Source organism: Carcharhinus amblyrhynchos, chromosome 3 (assembly GCF_965287045.1).
Source record: "Carcharhinus amblyrhynchos chromosome 3, sCarAmb.v2.hapA, whole genome shotgun sequence".
NCBI classification, from domain to species: Eukaryota; Metazoa; Chordata; class Chondrichthyes; order Carcharhiniformes; family Carcharhinidae; genus Carcharhinus; species Carcharhinus amblyrhynchos.
The window spans coordinates 51,140,072-51,162,573 of record NC_137326.1 but is presented as its reverse complement, the minus strand read 5'-3'; the positions used below and the strand labels follow the sequence as shown (position 1 = coordinate 51,162,573).

General features: G+C 41.0%; 1 protein-coding gene across 1 annotated transcript in view; it reads left to right on the top strand.

The window, feature by feature from the left end:
• zmynd10 (zinc finger, MYND-type containing 10) overlaps positions 1 to 22,502 on the top strand; it is a 55,932-nt gene that overhangs the window by 20,221 nt on the left and 13,209 nt on the right. The window contains 6 exon segments of the mRNA XM_080186322.1: positions 2,294 to 2,410; positions 6,994 to 7,047; positions 10,380 to 10,514; positions 14,770 to 14,858; positions 16,386 to 16,489; positions 21,023 to 21,195. Of these exon segments, the coding sequence (XP_080042448.1) occupies positions 2,294 to 2,410; positions 6,994 to 7,047; positions 10,380 to 10,514; positions 14,770 to 14,858; positions 16,386 to 16,489; positions 21,023 to 21,195 (672 nt within the window).

Genomic DNA, 22,502 nt, shown 5'->3' with positions numbered 1-22,502 from the left:
TTCTCAATTATCTCCTAAGGAACTCTGCCTTGTGCAGCAGATCATGTGCTGAAGGCATGGCTTCCTTTGTTTCCTTTGCTTCCCTTTATTTTCTCCTGTGCTCTCCTGATGCCTTAGCATCTGTTCTTCCTGCACATAGTCTTGCCCTTCATTACCAATGGGTCCAAAGTCTGCCAGTTGTGCCTCAATTGCTAACTGGAGCATTTCTTCTGGACTCCTGGTTTGCCAGTGTCTTTGGCAACATTGTCCTCTGCCCCTCCAGATGGGATGGCTGCCAATCTCATTCAAACCCAGTCTCCCTGCCACCTGTGCAGCACCAAGGAGTTCATACTAAATGCCCCATAGACCCTCTGGTGAGATCTTGATGATATGTTAGAGCAGTCTTGACTGAGGCCCCTTCCCCACAATGTGAACGTGCAATCCCTCAGATGCTCAATAACTGAGGGGGCGATTCTCCCCTTCAGTTCCAATTGCTGAATTTGCAGAAAAACTGGTGTAAATCACGATTTTTTTTCAGTGGGAGTTCACACTAGAATTTCCCACACTCTGTGCGATGCAGAGGCCATAATCGTGAATATCAATAAAAGCTTGTGGGGGGAGGTGGGGGCAGACTTATTCATGCTGCAGTCTGACAGTTCCAGGCCTCTGTGCTTGCATAGCCCCGAACTGTCAGCCTGCAGTTTACTGGCCAGCTCAATCACTGGCCAGCCCAGGGCTCCCGCAGTGCTGTCCCTCCAGCCTCCCCTCCCCCCCACCCATTCTGCAGCACCCCGATCTCCAGCTACTCCCACCTGCAGTGATAATACCCCTCCATCCCCAGCAGATGCCCCTCTAGCCCCCATGAGATAATGGTTGTAATCTGTAACCCCCACAACTTGCCTAAGCTTGCAAAATCTCAATGACTCCTGGCTGGAGGCATTACACACGTCTCTCCACTCGTATTGTCTGTACCTTTAAGACTTGATTACCTATAAAGACTTGCGTTCCAACCATTATCTTGTAAGTTGAGTTTGTGTCTGCATATACCGTGTTTGTGAACACAAGCCCTCACTCACCTGATGAAAGAGCCTGAGACTCCGAAAGCTAGTGCCAAATAGACCTGTTGGACTTTAACCTGGTGTTGTGAGACTTCTTAGGATGCCCATGCAAAGGGGTTACTAGCCCCTACCATCCGACCTCCCTGGGGGGGCCCTAATTGCACACCCTTCAGTCCCGCAGGGTCTATCGCTAGTTCCCTGAAAGTGGGGAGCTATTCTAAACCCTGCCAGAATGAAATTGCACTGACAAGGTGGGAGATGCTAGCGCGCTCGGAGTCTTCAGTCCCGAGCCCACTAATGACATTAAAATAAGATTAAAAATAAATTAAAATCACTTACCTGCTGTTCCCGCCAGTTTCCAGCATGGTCCCGACCGTGCCAAAATCTGGTGCTCGGAGATGCATGTCAGCAACACATGCGCGAATCCCACGAATCGGCCCACATGCAATTCTCCCAGCCGCCACATCAGGATGGGAGAATCAACCTCTGAGTTTCTGAAAGCAGCTGTCCCTTTAAATATTCCATTCTCCCTCTTCAACAAGCTTTATACAACCTTTTTATCAGGTTTAATTGATCTCATTGAGTAAGAGGACAAGATTCTACCCTTACCCTGGCTCTGCACTGGTGCATATTGCTGGTGAAATTATGCCACCCAGTTCTGTATTTTGCGGTCCTCATGCTTCCCTTCCTGCCTTTGCGGGGGACTGAAAACTCAGCCTATGGTTCCTCGCCGTACTAAATGCAGCACAAATAATCCTGGAAACGTTAGGAACAAGTAACTTTTTCGTAGAGAAATACTTATGTAGCATCTAGATTAAAGAGATCAGGATTAATAGCCAGCCAGTTTGCAAATGCCATTTCAATTTTTTGATGTGGATCAAAAATCAGGACGAAGTTCCATCATTCTGACACAAGTGCCTTCCTCTTTCTAAAGGAATGCTGGTCTGTTGGGTCCTGGATCTCCCTAACCCATGCAGTCAGCATGTGGGTATTTCAGGTGCCAAATACCTAAATATCACCAGCTGTGATTTGATTTGTAAGCTGAAGCTTTATTGCCAGACTTGAAAACAGCAGGGTTTTAACTGACCAGTATTGTGTTTTCTGATCCCAAATTACGATTCCAGATTGCTGACCTGTTGGAATTTGAATTATAGTGCATAGCTACTTTAATGTATAACCTTCTTGCTGCCTAATCCTTGAACTGATTGTTCCTATGGGATTTTATAGCTGTCATTTCTATCTTGTTTTCATCGCAGGTCTCCACACTGATTCATGAACTCATTGCTGTGGAAGTCTGGAAGCAAAAGGTGTTTCCTGTGTTGTGTCAGCTCCAGGATTTCACTCCTAAGAGCACATTCCCCATATATATTGTGGTGAGTGAAACTGTCCACTGGATTTCTTCGCAGTCATAGTCAATGAATACAATCTTGCCCAATTAATTTGGAGCTGACTTTTCAAAGCTGTTGTAGGAAAAATTGGCAGTGCACCAAACACTAGGAGGCATGGTCCACTTCCATATTTTAGAAGAAGAAAATTACAGTTTCTGTTTGAGAGAAATATGAAGTTCCTTCTTGGATCAAGTAACCCCTACACTTCATATAAATGAACCCTCTGTTATAATTTCTAATTGCAGATTAATAGTGAAAAGGCCCTGAAAATCCTAGGCACAAAGTCTGTTAATTGGGTGGTAGTGGAGAAGTATGAATCAGTGCCCTAGTGATTCAATGACTGTCACAGAACTCCACATTTAAACAGAAGGGAAGGGATGCAAGGCGTTCCTGCAACGTGTTAATTGATTGTAGGATACTTGTAATTGAAGTTCCCCTTCTCTTCCTCTTTGTCCAAGGGTCACTCACCATGACTTATGCAATGATATCACAATAAGCCATGGTGAGAGAGTAGGCCCCAACAATTACTCAGCCATCACAGGGATTAACCTGTGCTGTTGGCATTATTTTGTGCCACACTCTTTCCAACTGAGCTATCTGATCTAAAATTAAAAACAGAAAATGTTGGAAATACTCAGCAGAACTAGCAGCTTCTGTAGAGAGAAACAGTGGGTGGATTTTCTGGTGTGTTTCTCACGGCAGAAGGTGACACACCATTCAGCAGTGGATGGATCCTCTGGTCTTGCCACTATCAATGGGATTTCAATTGATGCACCCACATTGCCGGGAAACCTGTGGCAGATTTGCACCGTTGATGGGACCAGAAGATCCACTGGCGTTAGTAGCCATAAATTAATGTTTCATGTCCAAATGACACTTCGTCAGAGCTCCTCAGTGAAATTTAACATAAAAGTATAGGTTTCTGCACCTCTTAAAATACTCAGTAGTAGACAATTTGTAGTAACCTTTGTAGAATAGCAAACAACCTATAAAAGTATCTGTCTTTGTATTTTGTAGAAATAGTAGTCTCTGTTAGTTAATAGGTTCTCTTTATTTTGTAGGAATCTTTACCTAGCTAATACATAAGTGTGCCTTTACATGTACATCCTTTTAATACAGGTAGTAAAATACCAAGTTAGTTTTGTTAGGCTGGAAGCAAAGAAAAGTTACACTTACCTTTGTGTCCAAGATCAAATATAGGTGGGAGTATTGGATAGTATAAATAGGGGAAGAGAGAAAATATTAAGAGGTTTAGCAGCTTTGAAATGTTTGCCAGGCCCAGATGAGATATATTTCAGACTGCTAAGAGAATCAAAGGAGGAAATACAGGAGTGGTAGTCTGCTAATAGTGTACTGTTTGAAAAGGGAAGAAGGGAAACACGGAGCAATTACAGGCCAGTCAGCCTAACCTTGGTGTGGGCAAATTATTGAAAAGGTTTTGAGGAACAGTATAACTCACTTAGAAAGGCACTGATTATTTAAGCACATTCAGTATGGATTTGTTAAGAGAAGGTCATGTCTGAACAACTGATTGATTTTCGACTGAGGATGTAACAAGGAGGATCAAGGACTGCTTGTTTGAAGTCGTCTACCTGGATTTTAGCAAGGCTTTAGACAAGATCCCACATGGCAGACTTGTCAGAAAACTAAGAGCCCATGGGATCCGAAGGCAATTGGAAAGTTGAAAAAGTTTGCTCCTTGGCAGGAAACAAAGGTTAATGGTCGACAGGTGTTTCATGACTGGAAGGTTGATTTCTGTAGGAATTTTGCAGGGCTCTGTATTTGTTCTTTTTTTTGTGGTAAGTAACAATCTGTTAGACTAGTTAGGTCAGGAATGCGATTAAGAACTTTGCAGATGGTAGAAAAATTGTTCATTTAATTGATAGTGAGGAAGAAAATTGTAGACTGCAGAAAGATATCAGTAAACTGGTAAGTGGACAGAAAAGTGACAAATGGAATTACAGAGAAGGGTGAGGGAAAAGAAGACAAAGGAACATGCAATAAATGATAGGATGTGAGGAGTGTAACGGAACAGAGGAACCTTAAATCTGCAGATTCCTGAAGGTAGCAGCACAGACAGATAGGATGATTAAGAAGACACTTAGTATATTTTTCTTTATTAGACTGCGCATAGAACATATGTGTAGGAAAGTTATGTTAGAATACTACAAAGGATATGATGGCACTGAAGAGGGTACAGAAGAGACTTACAAGGCTGTTGCCAATATTGGAGAATTGTGGCAATGAGGAAGGATTGAATAGGTTCAGGTTGTTTTTTGGAACACAGAGGCTGAAGTAAGACTTAATTGAGTTGCAAAAGTTATGAGAGGTCTAGATCAGACTGGATAATAAGGACCTATGATTTCCTTTAGCAGCCAGATAATAGAGCATAGATTTGGATTAATTGACAGAGGATTAACGGGAAGTTGAGGAGAATTTTCTTTCAATCAGAGGGTGATGCGGGTGGAAAGGCAGCCAAGGCAAATATGCTCATTGCATATAAAAAGAATATGTGGGCAAACACTTGAAATTCTGCAACTTACAGGGCAACAGATCTGTAAGTAGGATTAGGTTGAATAGCTTTTTCTCGGCTGGCACAGACATGTTGGACTGAATGGCTTCCTTCTGTGCCATGAATTTTCTATATTTTTATAATAAAACAAGTATCACATGTCTCTGCTATTTATTGCATTATATACAATGTTCCTACATGGTGTCTGCCTAGTGTCCCTTTATTATTATACATCGTCAATAATAATGCTGTGACATTAAGGGCACTGAGTAAAACTAAAGTCATTATGTATCAGGTATGTGCGGTAATGGCTGAAGTCATATCTAGAAAATGGAAGATAATTGTGATCATTAAAAGCTTTACTTTAGCTACAGACATGACTATCTTCATCAATGACATTTTCTCTGTCATAAATGATAACTGCAGTGTTCAGTTCCATTCTCAATTCATTAGATAATTCAACAATCATGCCTACTTACAACAAATCTAGATTATATTCCACCTGGGCTGATAAGTGACAAGTAACTTGCTACACAGATGCCAGACAATGATCGGTTTTAACAAGAGAAACCATTCCATAGGAATGTAGACAACAATAGATATTTCAACTTCTTGAACCTGTTCCATCATTCAGTGACATAATGACTGATCTATATCTTCATTCCATCAACTTGCCTAGGTTCTATATCCTTTTATATCATTGTCTAGCAGAAATCTATCAACTTTTGATTTAAGATTACTAATTGAGTTAACATGTACTGATTTTAGTGGGAGGGTATTGTCTCACTGCCTGAGATTGTGGTGGAGATAGATTCAGTTGAAGCACAACAAAAGGAATTAGATTGTTAGCTGAAAAGAAAGAATGTGCAGGGTTAAGATAGAAGATGGGAAAATGGCACAAGCTGAATTCCTTGTTTGTTTAGTTGGCATGCCATTTCCCTCTGTTACAGGATGCACAGTAGTGAATTGCAAAGGCTTCTTCAGCACTTCCTAAACCCATAACCTCCACAAGCTAGAAAGACCAGGGCAGTGGCTGCTTGGGAACAGCATTGCCTTCAAGTCCTCATCCAAATCATTTGGATATATATCATTGTCACTGTGTTAAAATCCTTAAATTTCCTACCTAACAGCATTATAGGAGCATAATCCTCACACATGTCACTTCAGAAATAAAGCTCACCACCACTTTCTCAAGGACAGCAAAGGATGGACATCAAATTTTACTTTTGCTAGGGACACCCATATCCCAAGAATGAATGAAGGAAAATTGTATGTCATTAAGGTGCAACATATCTACTCTGTATAATACTGGCTACAAGACCTGTACAATGCATGTCGTACTGCACAAAATATTCCTATAGTATGTATGGTACTGGGTTTAACCCTTTCTCTTTTAAAGAACAGGCACCAATGCTCTTGTCTCCATAGTTGTCACATGTCTATCATTTATCTCCTGTGTATAATCTATCTTGCACAGAAGATTGTTTAATTTAGGAGTAGTAGTATCACAATGGTAGTATCACAGCACAACAAGCCCCATTTCACTACAATCATGTTTTGAACCTGGCATATGAATACAATTAAATCATTGATAACCCCCATCATACTGGGAAGCCTCACACTTCTGAACTTCAGGTCCATCTCACATATTGAGCAACTTGCGTTCCACATTTATGTTTTCAATCACGCACAACCTTGTAGCATGATGACATCATCACATAATCTGACAATTAAGCTTTGTAATGAGAAACTAAAAATTGGTATGAAAGAGGTGTAATTCCTATAATCTGAGAGACTCTTTCTTTTGGTTGATGTCCATTGTGTGAGGTGCATCCTAAATCTGTTTTCATTCTGGTATCACCCTTTGACTGTAAATGGGGTTTCAATCATCACAACATGGTGATTGACGGCATTGCATCAGCAATGAGCTGACACTGATGCAGCATGAACAACTCCTCAAATATCACTTATTCCTCACTGACAGAATGTTCCTGTTGGCACTGTATTCCCGATATTGAGTGAACTTAATTTGTGACTGTGTCCTTTCTCTTCATAGATTCATCATGAAGCAACCATTATTAACCTTCTAGAAACTATCTTTTACCACAAGGTAGGTATGTTACCTATTTCAGCTAGGTGCACTAAACTAGATTCCAAAATCAAGCTTTAAAAAAACCATGGATGTTCATTAATTGCCGTATCTTTCACGAAAATTACTCGTATTTTCTCCCATACCATAAGTACAATGCAGAAGAAATGTTTTCCAAAAAATGCACATGGAACATGCACACTGCAGAATCCCCACTGCATTGTTGAGAGAGAAATTGGCCTGCTCCCACTATGTAAAATGAGCTTGTAGCAAATCGACAAAGGATTTTTAACCATACTAATTTATTTTCCATTGATTTGTAAAATATTGCCAAGATTTTTAATTTCTAAACAAATCGAAGCAACAGTGAAACTAGAAAATGGATCTGTAAAAAGAATTTGAAATAACGTTCTGTGATCTTCAGAAGACTGCATGTGGTGAGCAATTGGCTGCCATATCACTACAAAACTGTTTTGCAATGTTGGCATGAACCAATTTCGCCCCCATGTTTTGTGAGTCCCTGAAATCAATGCTATTAGTCACATTTGACTAAAAGTACAATGCACAGGGACAACTGCACAGAATTCCTATGAGACCATGCTGTCTCAGTCCCAAATGCTGCTGTGGACCAGATAAACAATTCAAAATACATCCCTACGAATTATTCTTTAGTCTGAATTATTTCCAGATCAGTCAGATCTTTCCAGGTTCCCATGGACACTGGGTGCGATCTTATCGGCTCATGCCGCCTATCGATCAGCAAGGTGAACCAGTAAAATTGGGCAAGAGGCAAAAATACAGGATTGTGCCTGGTTGCTTGCCTCTTGCAATCTTACCAGCACTGAGTTGCCGGCAAAATCAAAATTGGGAGATCATGGTCCCTGTGCAATAGCACTCCAAGAGCTTAGCAGCCAGCTTCACTGGTGACATTAGGTTCTGTCCTGCCCCCTACTGGCAAGAATCGCTTCTGGGCGCTTTTTTAACTAAATGTTGTACAATTGCGACTGGGAGGTAACCTAGAAAATTGGTGTGATTCTCTCCCATTTTCACACTCGTTTGGCACTCAATTTTTTTGTAAAATTCCACCCAACTTGTTGTTTTGTTCTCCACTTTGTAGCAAAATGAACTTTAACTTGTTCAAAACTGTACAAAATGAGAACAGAAATGTTACTACTCATTGCAACTCCTGTTCCTATGTTCCTATTCACCCCATGTTACAAATCACATCGTTGTTAAAATGCTGGCCATTATTTACCAATGATCCTTGAAGTTGAACAGTTTTTCTATATGTGGATGCCTGAGTGAAAATGTCAGCCATCCTGAACTTTGACCTCCCCTCTTTTTGTAGCCAAGCATGCCACCGAGTTACGCGTCTATCTTGGGGTCAGTTTGTTATTATTAAGGTGACTTTCATGAACTAAATGAAAATACATCTGTTTGTAAGGAAGAGTAATTACACCAAAGTGAAGTATCTGCTTCACATGGTTCCATTCAAATAAAGTAAAGCTATTCTGAAGGTGATCTGGAGGAGGGAACCGAGTGTATGGTGTCGAAATTTGCTGATGACACCAAGATTGGTGGAACGGCAAATTGCGCGGAGGGTGTGGAGAGTCTGCAGAAGGATCTAGATGGGCTGGGTGAATGGGCCAGGAACTGGCAAATGGAATTTAATGTTGGCAAGTGCAAGGTGGTCCACTTTGGTAGGAATAATGGTAGGAAGGACTGTTACTTATGTGGCGAAAAACTGCAGCAGGCGACAGTGCAGTGGGACCTCGGGGTCCTTGTGCATGTCGCAAAAACCCAGCCTGCAGGTACAGCAGGTGGTCAGGGAGGCGAATGGGATGCTGGCCTTCATAGCGAGGGAGATTGAATATAAAAGTAGGGAGGTCTTGCTGCAGCTGTATAGGGCATTGGTGAGGCCGCAGCTGGAGTACTGTGTGCAGTTTTGGTTGCCGCACTTACGCAAGGATATTTTGGCCTTGGAGGGAGTGCAGAGGAGGTTTACTAGGCTGATACCGGAGTTGAGGGGGTTGAGCTATGAGGAGAGGCTGAATAAACTAGGCTTGTACTCGTTAGAGTTGAGAAGAATGAGGGGAGATCTCATTGAGACATATAAGATGATGAATGGGATGGATAGGATAGAGATGGAGAGACACTTCCTGCTCAGAAAGGACAGCAGGACTAGGTGGCACAGCCTCAAGATAAAGGGGGGGCGGTTTAGAACAGAGTTGAGGAGGAACTTCTTCACTCAAAGGGTGGTGAATCTCTGGAATTCTCTGCCCGTTGAAGTGGTGGAGGCTGCCTCGCTAAATATTTTTAAGACGCAGGTTGATGGGTTTTTGATAAGCGAGGGGATTAAGGGTTATGGGGAGAGGAGAGGGCGGGAATGTGGAACTGAGCCACGACAGATCAGCCATGATCTTATTGAATGGCGGGGCAGGCTCGAAGGGCTAGATGGCCTACTCCTGCTCCTATTTCTTATGTTCTTATGTTCTTATATATACTTGAAGATGTAACTCCATCTCAGGAGAGAGAAATTTTATCAAATCTGCCATCTCTGCAAACCCCAATGCAAAGTGACTGGGACATTTAACAAACATTTTTCTACGATACTTTCCTACTACAATAACAAAATATTGATCAAATGTAGTTAAGACCAAACAAATCTTTGAATGGGAACATTTTGAGAAAATTTTTAGAAAAAATATTCCCATTTTTCCTTTTTCTTTTTACTCCCTCCATCCCCCTGTCCTCAGCGTGTAAATGTGAGGTTCTGTAAGGAAACTGTGCATTTTATTCACTCACTGCTGAAGGCCTGGTTTGTCAGGTGATACAATATTATCTTTCTGACAACAACGCAGTGGCGTTACTCTGAACGTAGTGGACCTGTGAGGCCTTTTCTGATTAGGAAAGCAGTTCTTTAAAAGTTTATTTGTTCTGCCATTTCTCAGGCCTGTTAATAGTATGTGTAACCATATCCTTGAATTTCCCATGCTACATTAGTGGCCAAATTCATTATATCTGTACTTTAAAGAATTAATACTTCTATCAAATTGGAAGATAGAGGAATACTGTACAAATGCATCAAACATTTGATGCATTGCTAATAGTAATTGCTAACTTTACATCATTGTTAATTCCGTTGCAAATTATTTTTATTTAAATGTGAATTTTCAAACTCAGCATAATCAAGGAATCAAACTTAGATGTTTCTTATCTGTTCGATCAGAACAAGGTAACAAATGGGGTATTCATCTGCTGAGGTCTGTTCTGCGCTTAATACAGTTGCTGGCTTATCCACACTTTTCAACCATCTCTACTAGATTATCTCATTTTTAATTTCTTGTGTGCAGGATGTGTGTGATTCTGCAGATGATACGGTGCTGGATCTCGCTGATTACTGCCATCGAAAGCTGACCCTGCTGGCTGCACGGAGTGATGGCTATGAGAAAGAGAAAATGGACAGATCATCGCCAACATCCCTAGAGGTATGATATGGAACTAAACCACTTTTGATATGGCATCCCTATGTGATTAAATCAAATTAATGTATTTCTATAGCCGGAGTGCGAATGTATTTTGTTATGGTCCCTGGAGAGACCAATAACTTTTAAAAGGATATGAATTTCCCAGTGACCAAATCAAGGGATCATATGACAAAATGTCATGCTTTAAGACCTTTACTGTAAAAACACTAAAATCAACATTGACTAAACTTTATTTAGTAGACACCTATTGCATTAATCTGCAGAAGAAGTACCTCACTTAACTTCTTAACACAATTGAAATCCTACCCGTATTATCCTACACTGCAACAGAAATGTAGATCAGGATTTTACAGCCCTGCTGCAGGGAAACCATGTAATTGGCAATGGTGCTGGGATACAGAGAAAAGCAATGTAGTCCCATGTGCAGTTAAAAACACTAAGATGGTTGGTATTCTGATTGGAAACTTTGCTAACCTCTGGTAAGTTCCTTTTTGAATTGGTTACAGGAGTTTATATTTCAAAGAAATGCCAGAGGTTGTGGAAGAAATCTTAATGAGGTAGATAAAAATTATAAACGGTGAACCCAAAATATTAACTTTAAGAAATTCATCATGATTTAAAACAAATTGGCATGCTAGGGTGTTAGAATGTTAGAAGCAAAAGCATTAGTCACATTCAGAGTACAGCCCTAAAGCTTTGATGGGCTAAATGACCCATCATAAAGCCCTGGCTTTTCTTAAGTGCTTATTATTATTCTAGTGTATCTCTAGTTTATTAACATCCCAGATGGTAGACTTGGCTTAATGTTTTCTAGCCTCTAAGTCAGAACATTGTGCATTCAAACTGCTCTTCAAAAACATGTGAAAGCTTAATCTCAAAATGGGAGAATTCCAGCCTGGTCCCATGGCATGGCAGGAAATTGGAATGTTTTCTGCTGCAGAGGCTGGGGAGAAAACATGCCAAATCTTCCAGAGCCAAGCTAATTAATTATGTATCCAGATGTTTTGCACTCAATTCCATGGCTGGGTAGGTCTGCTGAACTGTAGTTTAATGTCATGTTTGGGTGCCATATTGAAAAAGTGCCCAACATCACTGACCCACTCTTGAAGAAAGAAGGTGGACTTCCTGAAAATGAAACTGGATCTTTGGGAGCACGCTGAGGATAAATGATGGACACCTGAGAACAACGATGGATCTTCATGAATAGTGTGAAGCTAGAAGATATACCTTCTCCAAGGCACCAAATCTCGAAGGTCCACCTCTGAATGCTTTCCAAAATTACTGCTACCACAAGGTCCAGGGTCGCAGGCAGCCTCTGTCCTGAAGACAGCCCCAAGCATTGTTCAGGTGAGACCAAACATCTTCAATTCACGTTGTTACAAACATATTTCACGCCAGCATCACAGAGAATCGAGTGCTGGGGGTCAGGCCTGCGCCTGCGTCCCATGGGGAGGATGCAAATTAGCTTCACGCCAGCCTTCGGCAGAATTGCCAGTCCGCCATGACAGGCGCCAGCAGAAGATCACGCGTAAATTAACGCTGATGTGAAATTGGGCCTCTGCCATATCTTCCCCCCCTACACCCAATATCAGATACGCTATGGGGGCCTTGAGAGAATTATGTTCATGGGGCTCGATTTTATATCAGACAAAATCACCCATCCGATTTCGGGTGCAGAAGCTTGGTAAAGTCAGGTATGAGGTGAGTAGCGCGATCCGCATCTGCCTCCACGCCGGTTCCCTCTTTTGCAAGGCCCGAAAATGGCTGTCACGCACACAAAATGGGCGTGACAGCCATTTAAATGCATTTGCATGCATTTAAATTGACTTAATAGGCTGCACGCCCAATTTTACTGGCACTTCCCCCTTTACCACCACGTTCGCCCATGCCGAATTGGCACAAAACAGACTTGCTCCATATAAGTCCAATTCGGATGCTCCATCAGTGACGGTTAGTGAGGAGGTAAGTGTCTGAGTGTCCGACGGCTCTCTACTTGAGGTCAGTAGGAGACAGTAAGCCGGGTCCGCTGCCACTCTGCTTGACATCAGTGGAGGAGGGGGAGAAAGGGGGTCCATTGCTTCTCTGGCTGAGCTCAATGGGGGGGAAGGAGGGGTCCATTGCCACTCTGCCTGAGGTCAGTGGGAGGGAAAGGGGTCCACTGCCACTCTGCCTGAGATCGGTGGGGAGAGGGGAAGGGATGGAAGGGACTTGCCATCGGTTTGGGTAGTAAGGGGGTGGACAGATAAGGGAGTTGCTAATGTTGGGGACAGTGGGGGCCAGAGAAAGGCATTATCCAGCCTGGGAGGGATGTGGCAGGGGAGGAGCATTCTATAATTTTTTTTCCTGCACATGCGCAGTTGGAGGCACTGATCAGAGCTGTGGGATTTTGGGCCCATTAAGCCCTGCCCACAGGCTTGTGCATCGCGATTCAGAATTGCTGAGATTATTTTGGGCAGAGTGAGTATGGGGGTGCCTCAGAACAGGTCCAAAAGTTAGATCTGAAACACTCCCAGCTTCAAGTCCACCCAGCACTTTGAATCAAAATGGTAAAATAGGCCCCATAATCTTGGCTGATACTTCAGTGCACTATTGAGAAGTTGAAGACTCTGTCTTTGGGGTAAAATAAGAAATCCAAGCCCCATTGCCCTCTGAGATCAGGTGGAAATACAAGATTCCATGGCATGAGTGGCAGCAGGGCAGCATTCCTCTACCAACACCCTCAAAAATAGTTTGTCTGACCCTTTATCTCATTGAAGTTCACAGGATCTTACACAAGTTAGTTGTCGCAATTCTGTACATTACATTTCAACAATACTTAATTGGCTATGAAGCACTTTGAGACAATCTGAGATTGTGAAAAGTGCTAGATAATAAAAATTTATTCTTTTTTCTTTAAAAGTTTGTCCAGAAACTTTCTGCTTCAGAGCAATGATTTTATTGTCCAGTCTTAATTCAAAATTAAGACTTGACAAGTCTTAATTCAAAGTTAAGACTTTGATCATTCCAATTTTTAAGGATTAATTTCCCACTTTGCTGTGTTATTTATGCTGCTTAATTCAAACTGTTGGATAATTCAAACAGTTTAAGTACAGAAATTAGTGAATTGTTAAGAGCTTTCATTATTATGCTTTACCAAAGTTTAAACAGATACTGGGACGGGTTCTTAGTCCCTTTGGAAACCAGAACATGCTAGGTTTGAAATAAGAAGTCAAATAGTTGCACAGAAGCTGGAAGGATCTGCACTCCATTAAATGATCCCTTTCCATTTGTCATGGCTACTAATCATAAATTCCCACCTAGAGAAGGATGTATGTCAGCATGAAATGGAAAAAAATCATTCAGCTTAACAATCCTCTTTCATGCACATCTTTTTGGTTTAAAGAAATGAATTGATACATCATGAACTGCTTTTGCAGTCTAACCCAAATGTCTACCACTTTGTAAAGATGGAGAACACAAATATTTTTCAATCCCTCACTCCAATTGCACAATTTTCTAAATCTGATAAGAAAGAACACAAGAAACAAAAGACACCACCCAACCTCCTCTATCAATCTGAAACTGTTTCAAGACTCATTTTGACTGATGTTGAATCTTTTGCAAATATATCTTCCTTCACTCCTTCATGGAATCAGGAACCCTTCTAATTCTTTTTTAAAGCATCTGCCAATTCCAAACTACCTTGATACCAGATTATTCCACATATTGATGGCTCTAAAACCAGGCTTGAACCTTGCAAATGTGGAACCAAGTAGAGATTTAAAAGAGTAAAACTCTCACCTCCCAAATCATTCAGGACTGCAATCTTCATGTGTATTAAATAGTAGAATCAAAACCTTCTGTTGGCTCTCTAACTGTTCTGATCAGAACTTGTGGCACATGACAAAGTAAAGTTAGTATATACATCTGCACCATTCTCTTGACACTTAACCTGTAGAATTTTTATATTCTCCCTTAACTATAGCTATTACCCATACTAGCATGTGTATTGTTAATCATTTTAATTATCTAATGAAATCGGATCAAGAAAATACGGCTTTGTTGCAGATTTTATCTCCAACGTGTACTTTACAGTACACAAATTATAGACGCAGCAAAGTATTTGTTGAGTCCAAATAAAACCTGAACAAGGGAAAACCAAGTTTTTTTTTACTTCAGCCATTCCTTCAATTTTTGTGGGGCTTTCAGCTTCAAAGAGAAACTGTGCTATGTGTATGGGTTAAAATGTTATGTGCTTTCATTTTGTTCCATAAAGGAATTACAGAAGCAGAGTCAAGAGCTGGAATTTGATATTTCCCTGAAGGCTCTCTCCATTCTTCGCTATATAACTGATCACATTGACAGGTGTGTAACAGAAGCATGGCTATGTGTAGTAGATGCATTGTTAAAGCCGGAACACATTTTGGCACTTGGCTAATTGAGAAATTTTGTCTTTTTTAAAGTATCAGTGTTATGCTTATTGTATGAGATGTGTTGAATGATGAGGCATTTCATATTTCACCCTCAGGTCAGTGAAGCCCTCCAAGTATTGGTTAAATGTTGAATAGTTTGGCATTATTCCTGCAATATTTTTGCAATATCTTTATTAGTTCTATAACAATTAGACAGTCCTATTTATTACATCGACTACACCACAGTATATTTGAATAAAATTATTAACTTCGCCTTTTTTTGTTAAATTGTGAACGTTATTTTGCTGTGGATTTTTCACAAAAATCTGACTGAAATTGCTGAGTTTTTTTAAAACTTCATTCTGTTGAAGTGCAGTGCATTGAATAGTGGTCCACAAGGTGATTGGATTCATTTCCTGTTGTGGGCTGGGCCTCCTGCTGTTGTGAGCAGCATCTTATGAGAATGTTGCATTATACACATACTTCCGATTAACTTTGCTTCTACAACACAGTATGTAAATATAGCTTCATCACCCTCTAAGATCTTTATGCTCCTTCAATTCTTGACTATTATGTAGCCATGATTTTCAACGTTCACCTAGTGGCAGTCTGGGCTACAGCTGCCTCAGCCCTAGTCCTGGGATTCCTTTCTAAATCTTCTGATTTCTCTTTCCTTCTTTAGGGCTATCTTAAAATTTATCTATCCTAATATCTCCTTAAGTGGCTCTGTGTTGAATTTTGTTTGTTAATGTGCCTGTGAAGTGCCATGGGACATTTAATTACACATATTAAATGTGGTATATTGTATAGATTTTCTTTCAGCAATAATTTTGAGTATCTACAATTGAAGTGTAGTTTTCTTATGGGTGGATTCCATGCCATTTTGAATAATGGACAGAGAAGGCATACATTTGAACATAACTCCTAAGGTTCTTTACATAACAGAAAACCTTTAAAATGTTGAAATGTGGCTGTGAGTGCAGTCTGAATTGTTGGTTTCATTTTTTATATGCTGGTTCACTTGGTGGTAAATATAAATGAATCCATAACATTATTCGAAGAGGAACCTGAATTATTCAGGTGTCTTGGTCAATATTAAACACCTAACCAAGACAAATAAAACAGATTATCTGATCATTTATCTTACTGCTCTCTGTAAGACCTTATTGAATACAAAGTGGATGCTGAAAACCTGCATTGTAATAGTGATCAAATTTGAGAAAGTATTTAATTAGCAGCTGTAAAGCAATTTGGGACATCCTGAGATCGTGAGAGGTTCTATATAGGTACAGGCCTTCCTCTGTATTGATACAAGCATTTTTCTTTTCATTTGAATAATCAACCAAGTCCTGACAATATTTATCCAATTGGGCAAGTTTATATGTTCACCTCTGGTTTTTCAGCATCTGCTGTCAAGTTTCTCTTTATGTGCCTTAGCTGTCATGTTTCTCTTTATATGCATTACCTTTTTTACCTGCAGCCTGCCGCTGAGCGTCCAGACGCGACTCCTGAACACGCACAATGTTCCCTGTGTACTGGTACACCTGATGGAATACAGCCCCTGGAGCCGACACAATTCCAAAGGTACATGTTCCTGACATTAATTGTCACAAATGTGGTTGATATGACCAGCCAAGACATGCCAGTGGTTCACAAGACCTTTCCTTCTCACTTTACACTCATAAATACTGGAGACTTTGTTTTAGTCAAAGACTGGTCTGGTCTTTGTCAACAGTGAAGAGTGAGGAAGGGCAAGAAGTTGACTGCATTGTGTTGGGGGGAGTTCCACCTCTGGCAGTGCTAGTTCGTGACTTTCTGAGAGATATTTGAAAATCTTGAAAATGTTGTTCATATGAAGATGAACAATATCCTTCCACCTATTCACCTATTTTATAATAGGTTCCAGTTTATCAGTACGCAGGATGATGTACAGGAACAGTGAGATACAGCTAATAAATAAATTATGGTGTATGGATGCCACCTGATGGCATATTTCTTACAGATCTCAATATTCAGCAGGGCTTTTCAATCAGGCAATCTTTTACAGATCTAATATTGCATATAGTGTCAGGAGGAATTCAGGGAGACCAACCATAATTGTATTGGACGACAGAGCAGACTTGAAAGGCCAAGTGGCCTACTCCTGCTCCTGTTTCTTATGTATTTCTATGCTGGACATGGCCCTTGTGACTAGAGGGATCAAAAGGTATGGAGAGAAAGCGGGAGTGGAATACCGAAAGTGCATGATCAGCCATGATCATATTGAATGGTGGTGCAGGTTCAAAGGGCCGAATGGCCTAGTCCTACCTATCTTCTACGTTTCTATTTTACAAACAAGTTGTGGAGAAAGATAACTTAGTGTCACCCAATCACCAGATTGTTCAATTACATGAGCCTGTGGAAAACACATTCACATTCCTGATTTCACTTTGGGCTCAAGTTATTGCAGACTGTAGTCACATGGTAGACACATGCCCATATTTTCATTGCTGGTTCAAGAGCTCAGAGTTGGGTGATTCCTCAGATTGGTGAACCCAATCTTGAAAACGGCCTCCTGCATTGGGACTTCCAGCCTCCAGGTGGTGGGGGATCCTGAAACGAGACAGAGCGGGCAACTCCAGAATGAATTCGCAGTTTGCCACGTGTGAAGGTGGGCTGGACGCAAGATCTGGTCTGGCCCCAGGCACTATTTAAATAAATAAATAAGTAAGATTTTTCCATTTGTTGTGCTTGCCACACATATGTTTTAATGGTGGACAAATAACTGCGACTAGATGTCTTGTTAGTACAACCAATATTTATTTAAGACACACAATCAATAATTAACCACCCAACTAACAATACATTATTCTACAGAGAATACTAGAGTTCAAGTCCAATACAAGACCTTAACTTTACGTGACTGGCAAGTACCCAAGCAGATATTGGCCTTTATCTGTGCATCAGTCTCGATCGTCCTCTGTGTAGTCTGGTCCTTTGGCCTGGCCTGGCACCCTGGCTCTGTCCTTCCTTCCTTCTCAGGTGTGGTGGCTCTCCTCATGCTGGTCGTCGCTGGCAGTGGTCGTTGTTGTAGCCCGTTGGGGTCAGAGAGAGAGAGAGAGATTCCTGATTATGCAGGACCCTTTATACCCCTTTGGGTTTCGTGCCTCATTTGGCCATTGCCAATCAATCGATCAGGACTTGATCATCCTGTTCAATAAGAATCCAATCAGGTGCTGCCACACCGATCCCCGGGTGTGTACCCAACAGCCATGCCTGTAGGTGCTGGAGGCACGTAGAGTTCACAGCTCCCCCCAGGCAAGGGGCCACGGCTGCCTCATGTTTGGTAAACAACCCAGTGTGACCAGAAAGTCTCTTTCATCCTGGAAATGACCCATATCCTGTTTATTCACTTGTCAGGTTTGCAGCCTGTTTTTCTCTGTCTTTAGGTTGCAGCCTGCCATTTTAGTTTTGCCCAGTTGTCCCAGAGTGTTTACAAATCGCCATTTTAGATGGCCCTTTGGCCACACATTCCTCATCCCTCTAAACCAATGCCCATACGATGCTAATGCCCAATCCATACTGACTTATGCCAATCTATACCATCCACCATCCCGTGACCCTCACACCCGCATGCAAACTTAGTTACACCCTATCCATCTCTCATTACTTTCATACCCCATGACAACACAGTGCCAACCCATATACCATCACACTTTTCCTTTATCCTTTCTATGCCAACTCATTTAGTATCCTTGGCCAGTTCCTTGAAAGGTTTGATATCTCCCAGATAGCTTTGACAGATTTGAAAAATGGACAGCTTCTTAACATTTCCATGGCAGCTGCACACCTCCTGGATATCTGGACAGCTCCTGAGCAACTAGACAGTTCCTTAACAGCTGGACGTCTCTTAGACAGCTGACGTCTCCTGGAAAGCTGGACATCTGGAGAGCACCACTTAGCCATTCTAATCTCTGCATTCTAAATTCCACACTCCTGTTTTCCAAAATCCCACTTCAGTAGAGACAGCTGGTGATTTAAATGGTCATCTGCCTCTGCAAATTTACATGATTGGACCCCAGCCCAACTCCAGTCTCACCACCGCAAATATGGGAAATGCTGGCTTTGGAGGTGAGACTTAGAAATTTTGGTGGGCCTCTCGGTCATGGAGAAAATCAAGGTACTGAATTCATTTGAGTTTGATTTTTTTTAGAGACAAGCGGATAATTTCATATTTACTCTGTAAAATTACACATTTACAAAACAATAGTGACTTTGCAATGGGATGCCCAACTTTTCATCAGTACCAGTGATCAAAGATTGCTGGGCATCAGACTTCTTTACAATGACTCTGGTCATCTTTGACAAAATGTCACCATAATCAGAAAATAGATGAGGGACTGTTAATGAGCAAATTCCAGCTACCACGAACAGCTGATGTTAGAAAATACGTTAATATTTTCTGTTGCAGTATTTTTATTCTGTTACTGTCTGAATCTTGCTGAGACATTGTACAATGGAGCAGGAGGGATCATTGCTCCATTTACATAATACTTTTTTTTTAATTCTTCCTGCCAAAGTGAATAATTTCACATTTTCCCGCATTATACTCCACCTGCCGAACTTCTGCCTACTCACTCAACCTATCTGTACCTGTCTGCAATTTCCTTATATCCTTTTCACAACCTACCTTCCTGCCTGTCTTTGTATCATTTGCTAATTTAGCTACCGTGTCTTTCAATCTCCTCATTAAAGTCATTGATACCAGTTGTAAAAAATTAAGAACCCAGCACAAACCCCTGCAGGACTCCATTCGCCACATTCTACCAATCAGATAAAGACCCATTTATGCACACACTTTCTGCCAGCCAGATAATCTTCTATCCATGTTAATATGTTAGCCACTACACCATGAGCCTTTATTTTCTGCAGTAACCATTATGTGGTACCTTATCAAATGTCATCTGGAAATCCAAGTATAACATGTCTCCAGGCTCCTCTTTATCCACAGCTCATATTACTCTTTCAAATAATTCCAATAAATGGGCTAAATATGATATCCCTTTCACAAAACCATGTTGACCATTCCCGATTGCATTGCGTTTCTCCTTGTGCCCAGCCATAATCTCCTTAATGATCGATTGTAACACCTTCTTGGCAAACGTCAGACTAACTAGACGAGAGTTTCCTGATTTCTGCCTTCCTCCCTTCTTGAGTAGAGGAGTTATATTTGCTATTTTCTAGTCTACTGAAACCTTTCCACATTGTAGCAAATTTTGTGAAGTAAAGCTTCCCATTTATAAGTTTAAACCTTGTCATCTAGAAGATGTAGGTTAAGAAATAAATGGTTTGCAGACAGCACTAAGTTGAATACACACTAAATTATGTAGATTGAAACAGGATGTGACAAAAGGAGTTCAGTGCAGGGAATTGTGAAGTCATTTAGAATTAGGGAAAGACAGGTTGAAATATTTTCTTAAGGGTGAGAGACTAGCTGTAGTGAAACAAAAAAATTCAGGGTGCAAGTCACTAAAAGCCAATGCACAGGTCAAAAAAGGCCTTTATCACAGGAAGGTTGGAATTCAAAGTGTGGAAGTGATCCTTCAATTGAGCAAAGCCTTTATCAGATTAAATCACAAAGCAGATTTAATACATTTGGCTTGTATTCCCTTGAGTTTAAAAAGTTCAAGGTTAATCCTCTCCTTCTGTTGACTGCTGTTGATTATACTAATACTGTACAGATAATTGATTTCATTATCTTAATGCAACACAAATATCATCGCTAATTTTACAAATTGAATCATCTGGGTAGGTATTATTGATGTTGGTTCAACAAGTGAATCACAAACTAAACCACAAAATTATGTTCCTTAATTATCCTGGTTCTAAAGATGACTTCATAAATCGTTGTGGTTTTACAACTAAACTAGAACGAATGCTTTAAACTCATGACTAATTCAGTGAAACAATGTCAGTCATATGACTGGAGGTGAAGATTGCCTTTTATTTCTTTGACCCAAACTAGCTTGTTGTGGGCTAAACAGAAATGCCTTTATAAGGAGAACATTCTTTATTCCCTTGACCTAGTAATTAAGCTAATTTGCTCAGTCTTCTTTGGCTCTGCTTGCATCCAAATAGGTGAACTGCAGAAGTATGCTGATGGCAAGTGGCATACAGTCCCCATCGAGGATAGGCTGAAAATAACCAAGCTAGATGGGCAGGTCTGGATTGCATTGTACAACCTGGTGCTGAAACCTAACTGCCAACAGAGGTATAACTTCAACAACTTCAACAAGAACCAGTTGCTCAAGGTACAACTTTCCAGACAAGAAGACTTCTGTTTACCAGTTTTGGTTAACAAATAAACTAGATTTTCCAGAGTGAAGAATTGGATTTATCAAAAGTCACACAGAGTTCATTTTGCATTTTTTTATATATGTAAACACATCTGGTCCCACTGCCACATTTTCTTTCCCCTCATGGCTAAAATGACATTAAGTGATCTGCTCCGGGTTCCAGCAACACAATGTGTAGGGACTAGAGATGTTAGTCTGTGAGTGCCTGAGCTACAGAAGCCATTGTGGTTTCCATTTTAATCTTTGTTCTGTGCTGTTTAGAAAATCCACACAGCACATGTGTGCGGAATGGTGGCAGAGTGGTTAGCACTGCTGCCTCACAGTGCCAGGGCCCTGCCTTCAAATCCAGCCTTAGGTAACTGTCTGCATGGAATTTGCATGTTCTTCCCTATCTGCGTGGGTTTCCTCCAGTTTCCTTCCACAGTCCAAAGATGTGCAGGTTAGATGGATTGGCCATGTTAAATTGCCTCTTAGTTTTAGGGGGATTAGCAGCGTAAATAGGTAGGATTATGGGGATAGGGCCTGGCTGGAACTGTTGTCTGTGCAGGCTTGATGGACTGATTGGCCTCCTTCTGCACTGTTGGGATTCTATAATTCTAATCTCAGCCAGAAGATTGGCAGGTGTAATAGCATGACCCCTTTAAGAAGGCAATCACTGAGGGCCACATGATTGGGCCAGAACCTATAGAGTATCAAGGTGGGAAGCTGAGTTAATTGGATGCTAGGGTGTATCCCCAAGTCAGGCAGGATCTTCAGTTGGAGCCAGGGAGGAGTGGAGAATAGTCACATTGTTAGCTCAATTAGAACCTTAATTGTAAATAATTATTTATTGTTGGTAATAAAGCCTTTATACTTTAAGCCACATTGAGTCGCCCTCAATTTATTATAGTGTGGATCATTTAATTCCCTCGGTAGCTACGAGGTAAGAAGGAGAAAATGTGAAAAGATTTGTGCTGTTCATATTTATGCTGCATGCATGTTCATAAGCTCAGGACCAATTTAAACTAGAGTAAATGTCAGTGATAAGGATCATACATAAGAAACAGTCACCTTGGGCAGGTTGGCAGAACACAGACAGGACACTGAACATGTACTATTGTGTTGAGCCCAGACTCAGGAGAAGAGAGAAGGAAAATTAATCCAAGGCAATAATAAAATGTGCACAAAATCTATTTGAAAATGATAATTTATTTCAGTTTGACTCCAATGGGATCACGTCCTGTGCTTATTCTCTCATTATTTCAGCATGGCTGAGTTGACTA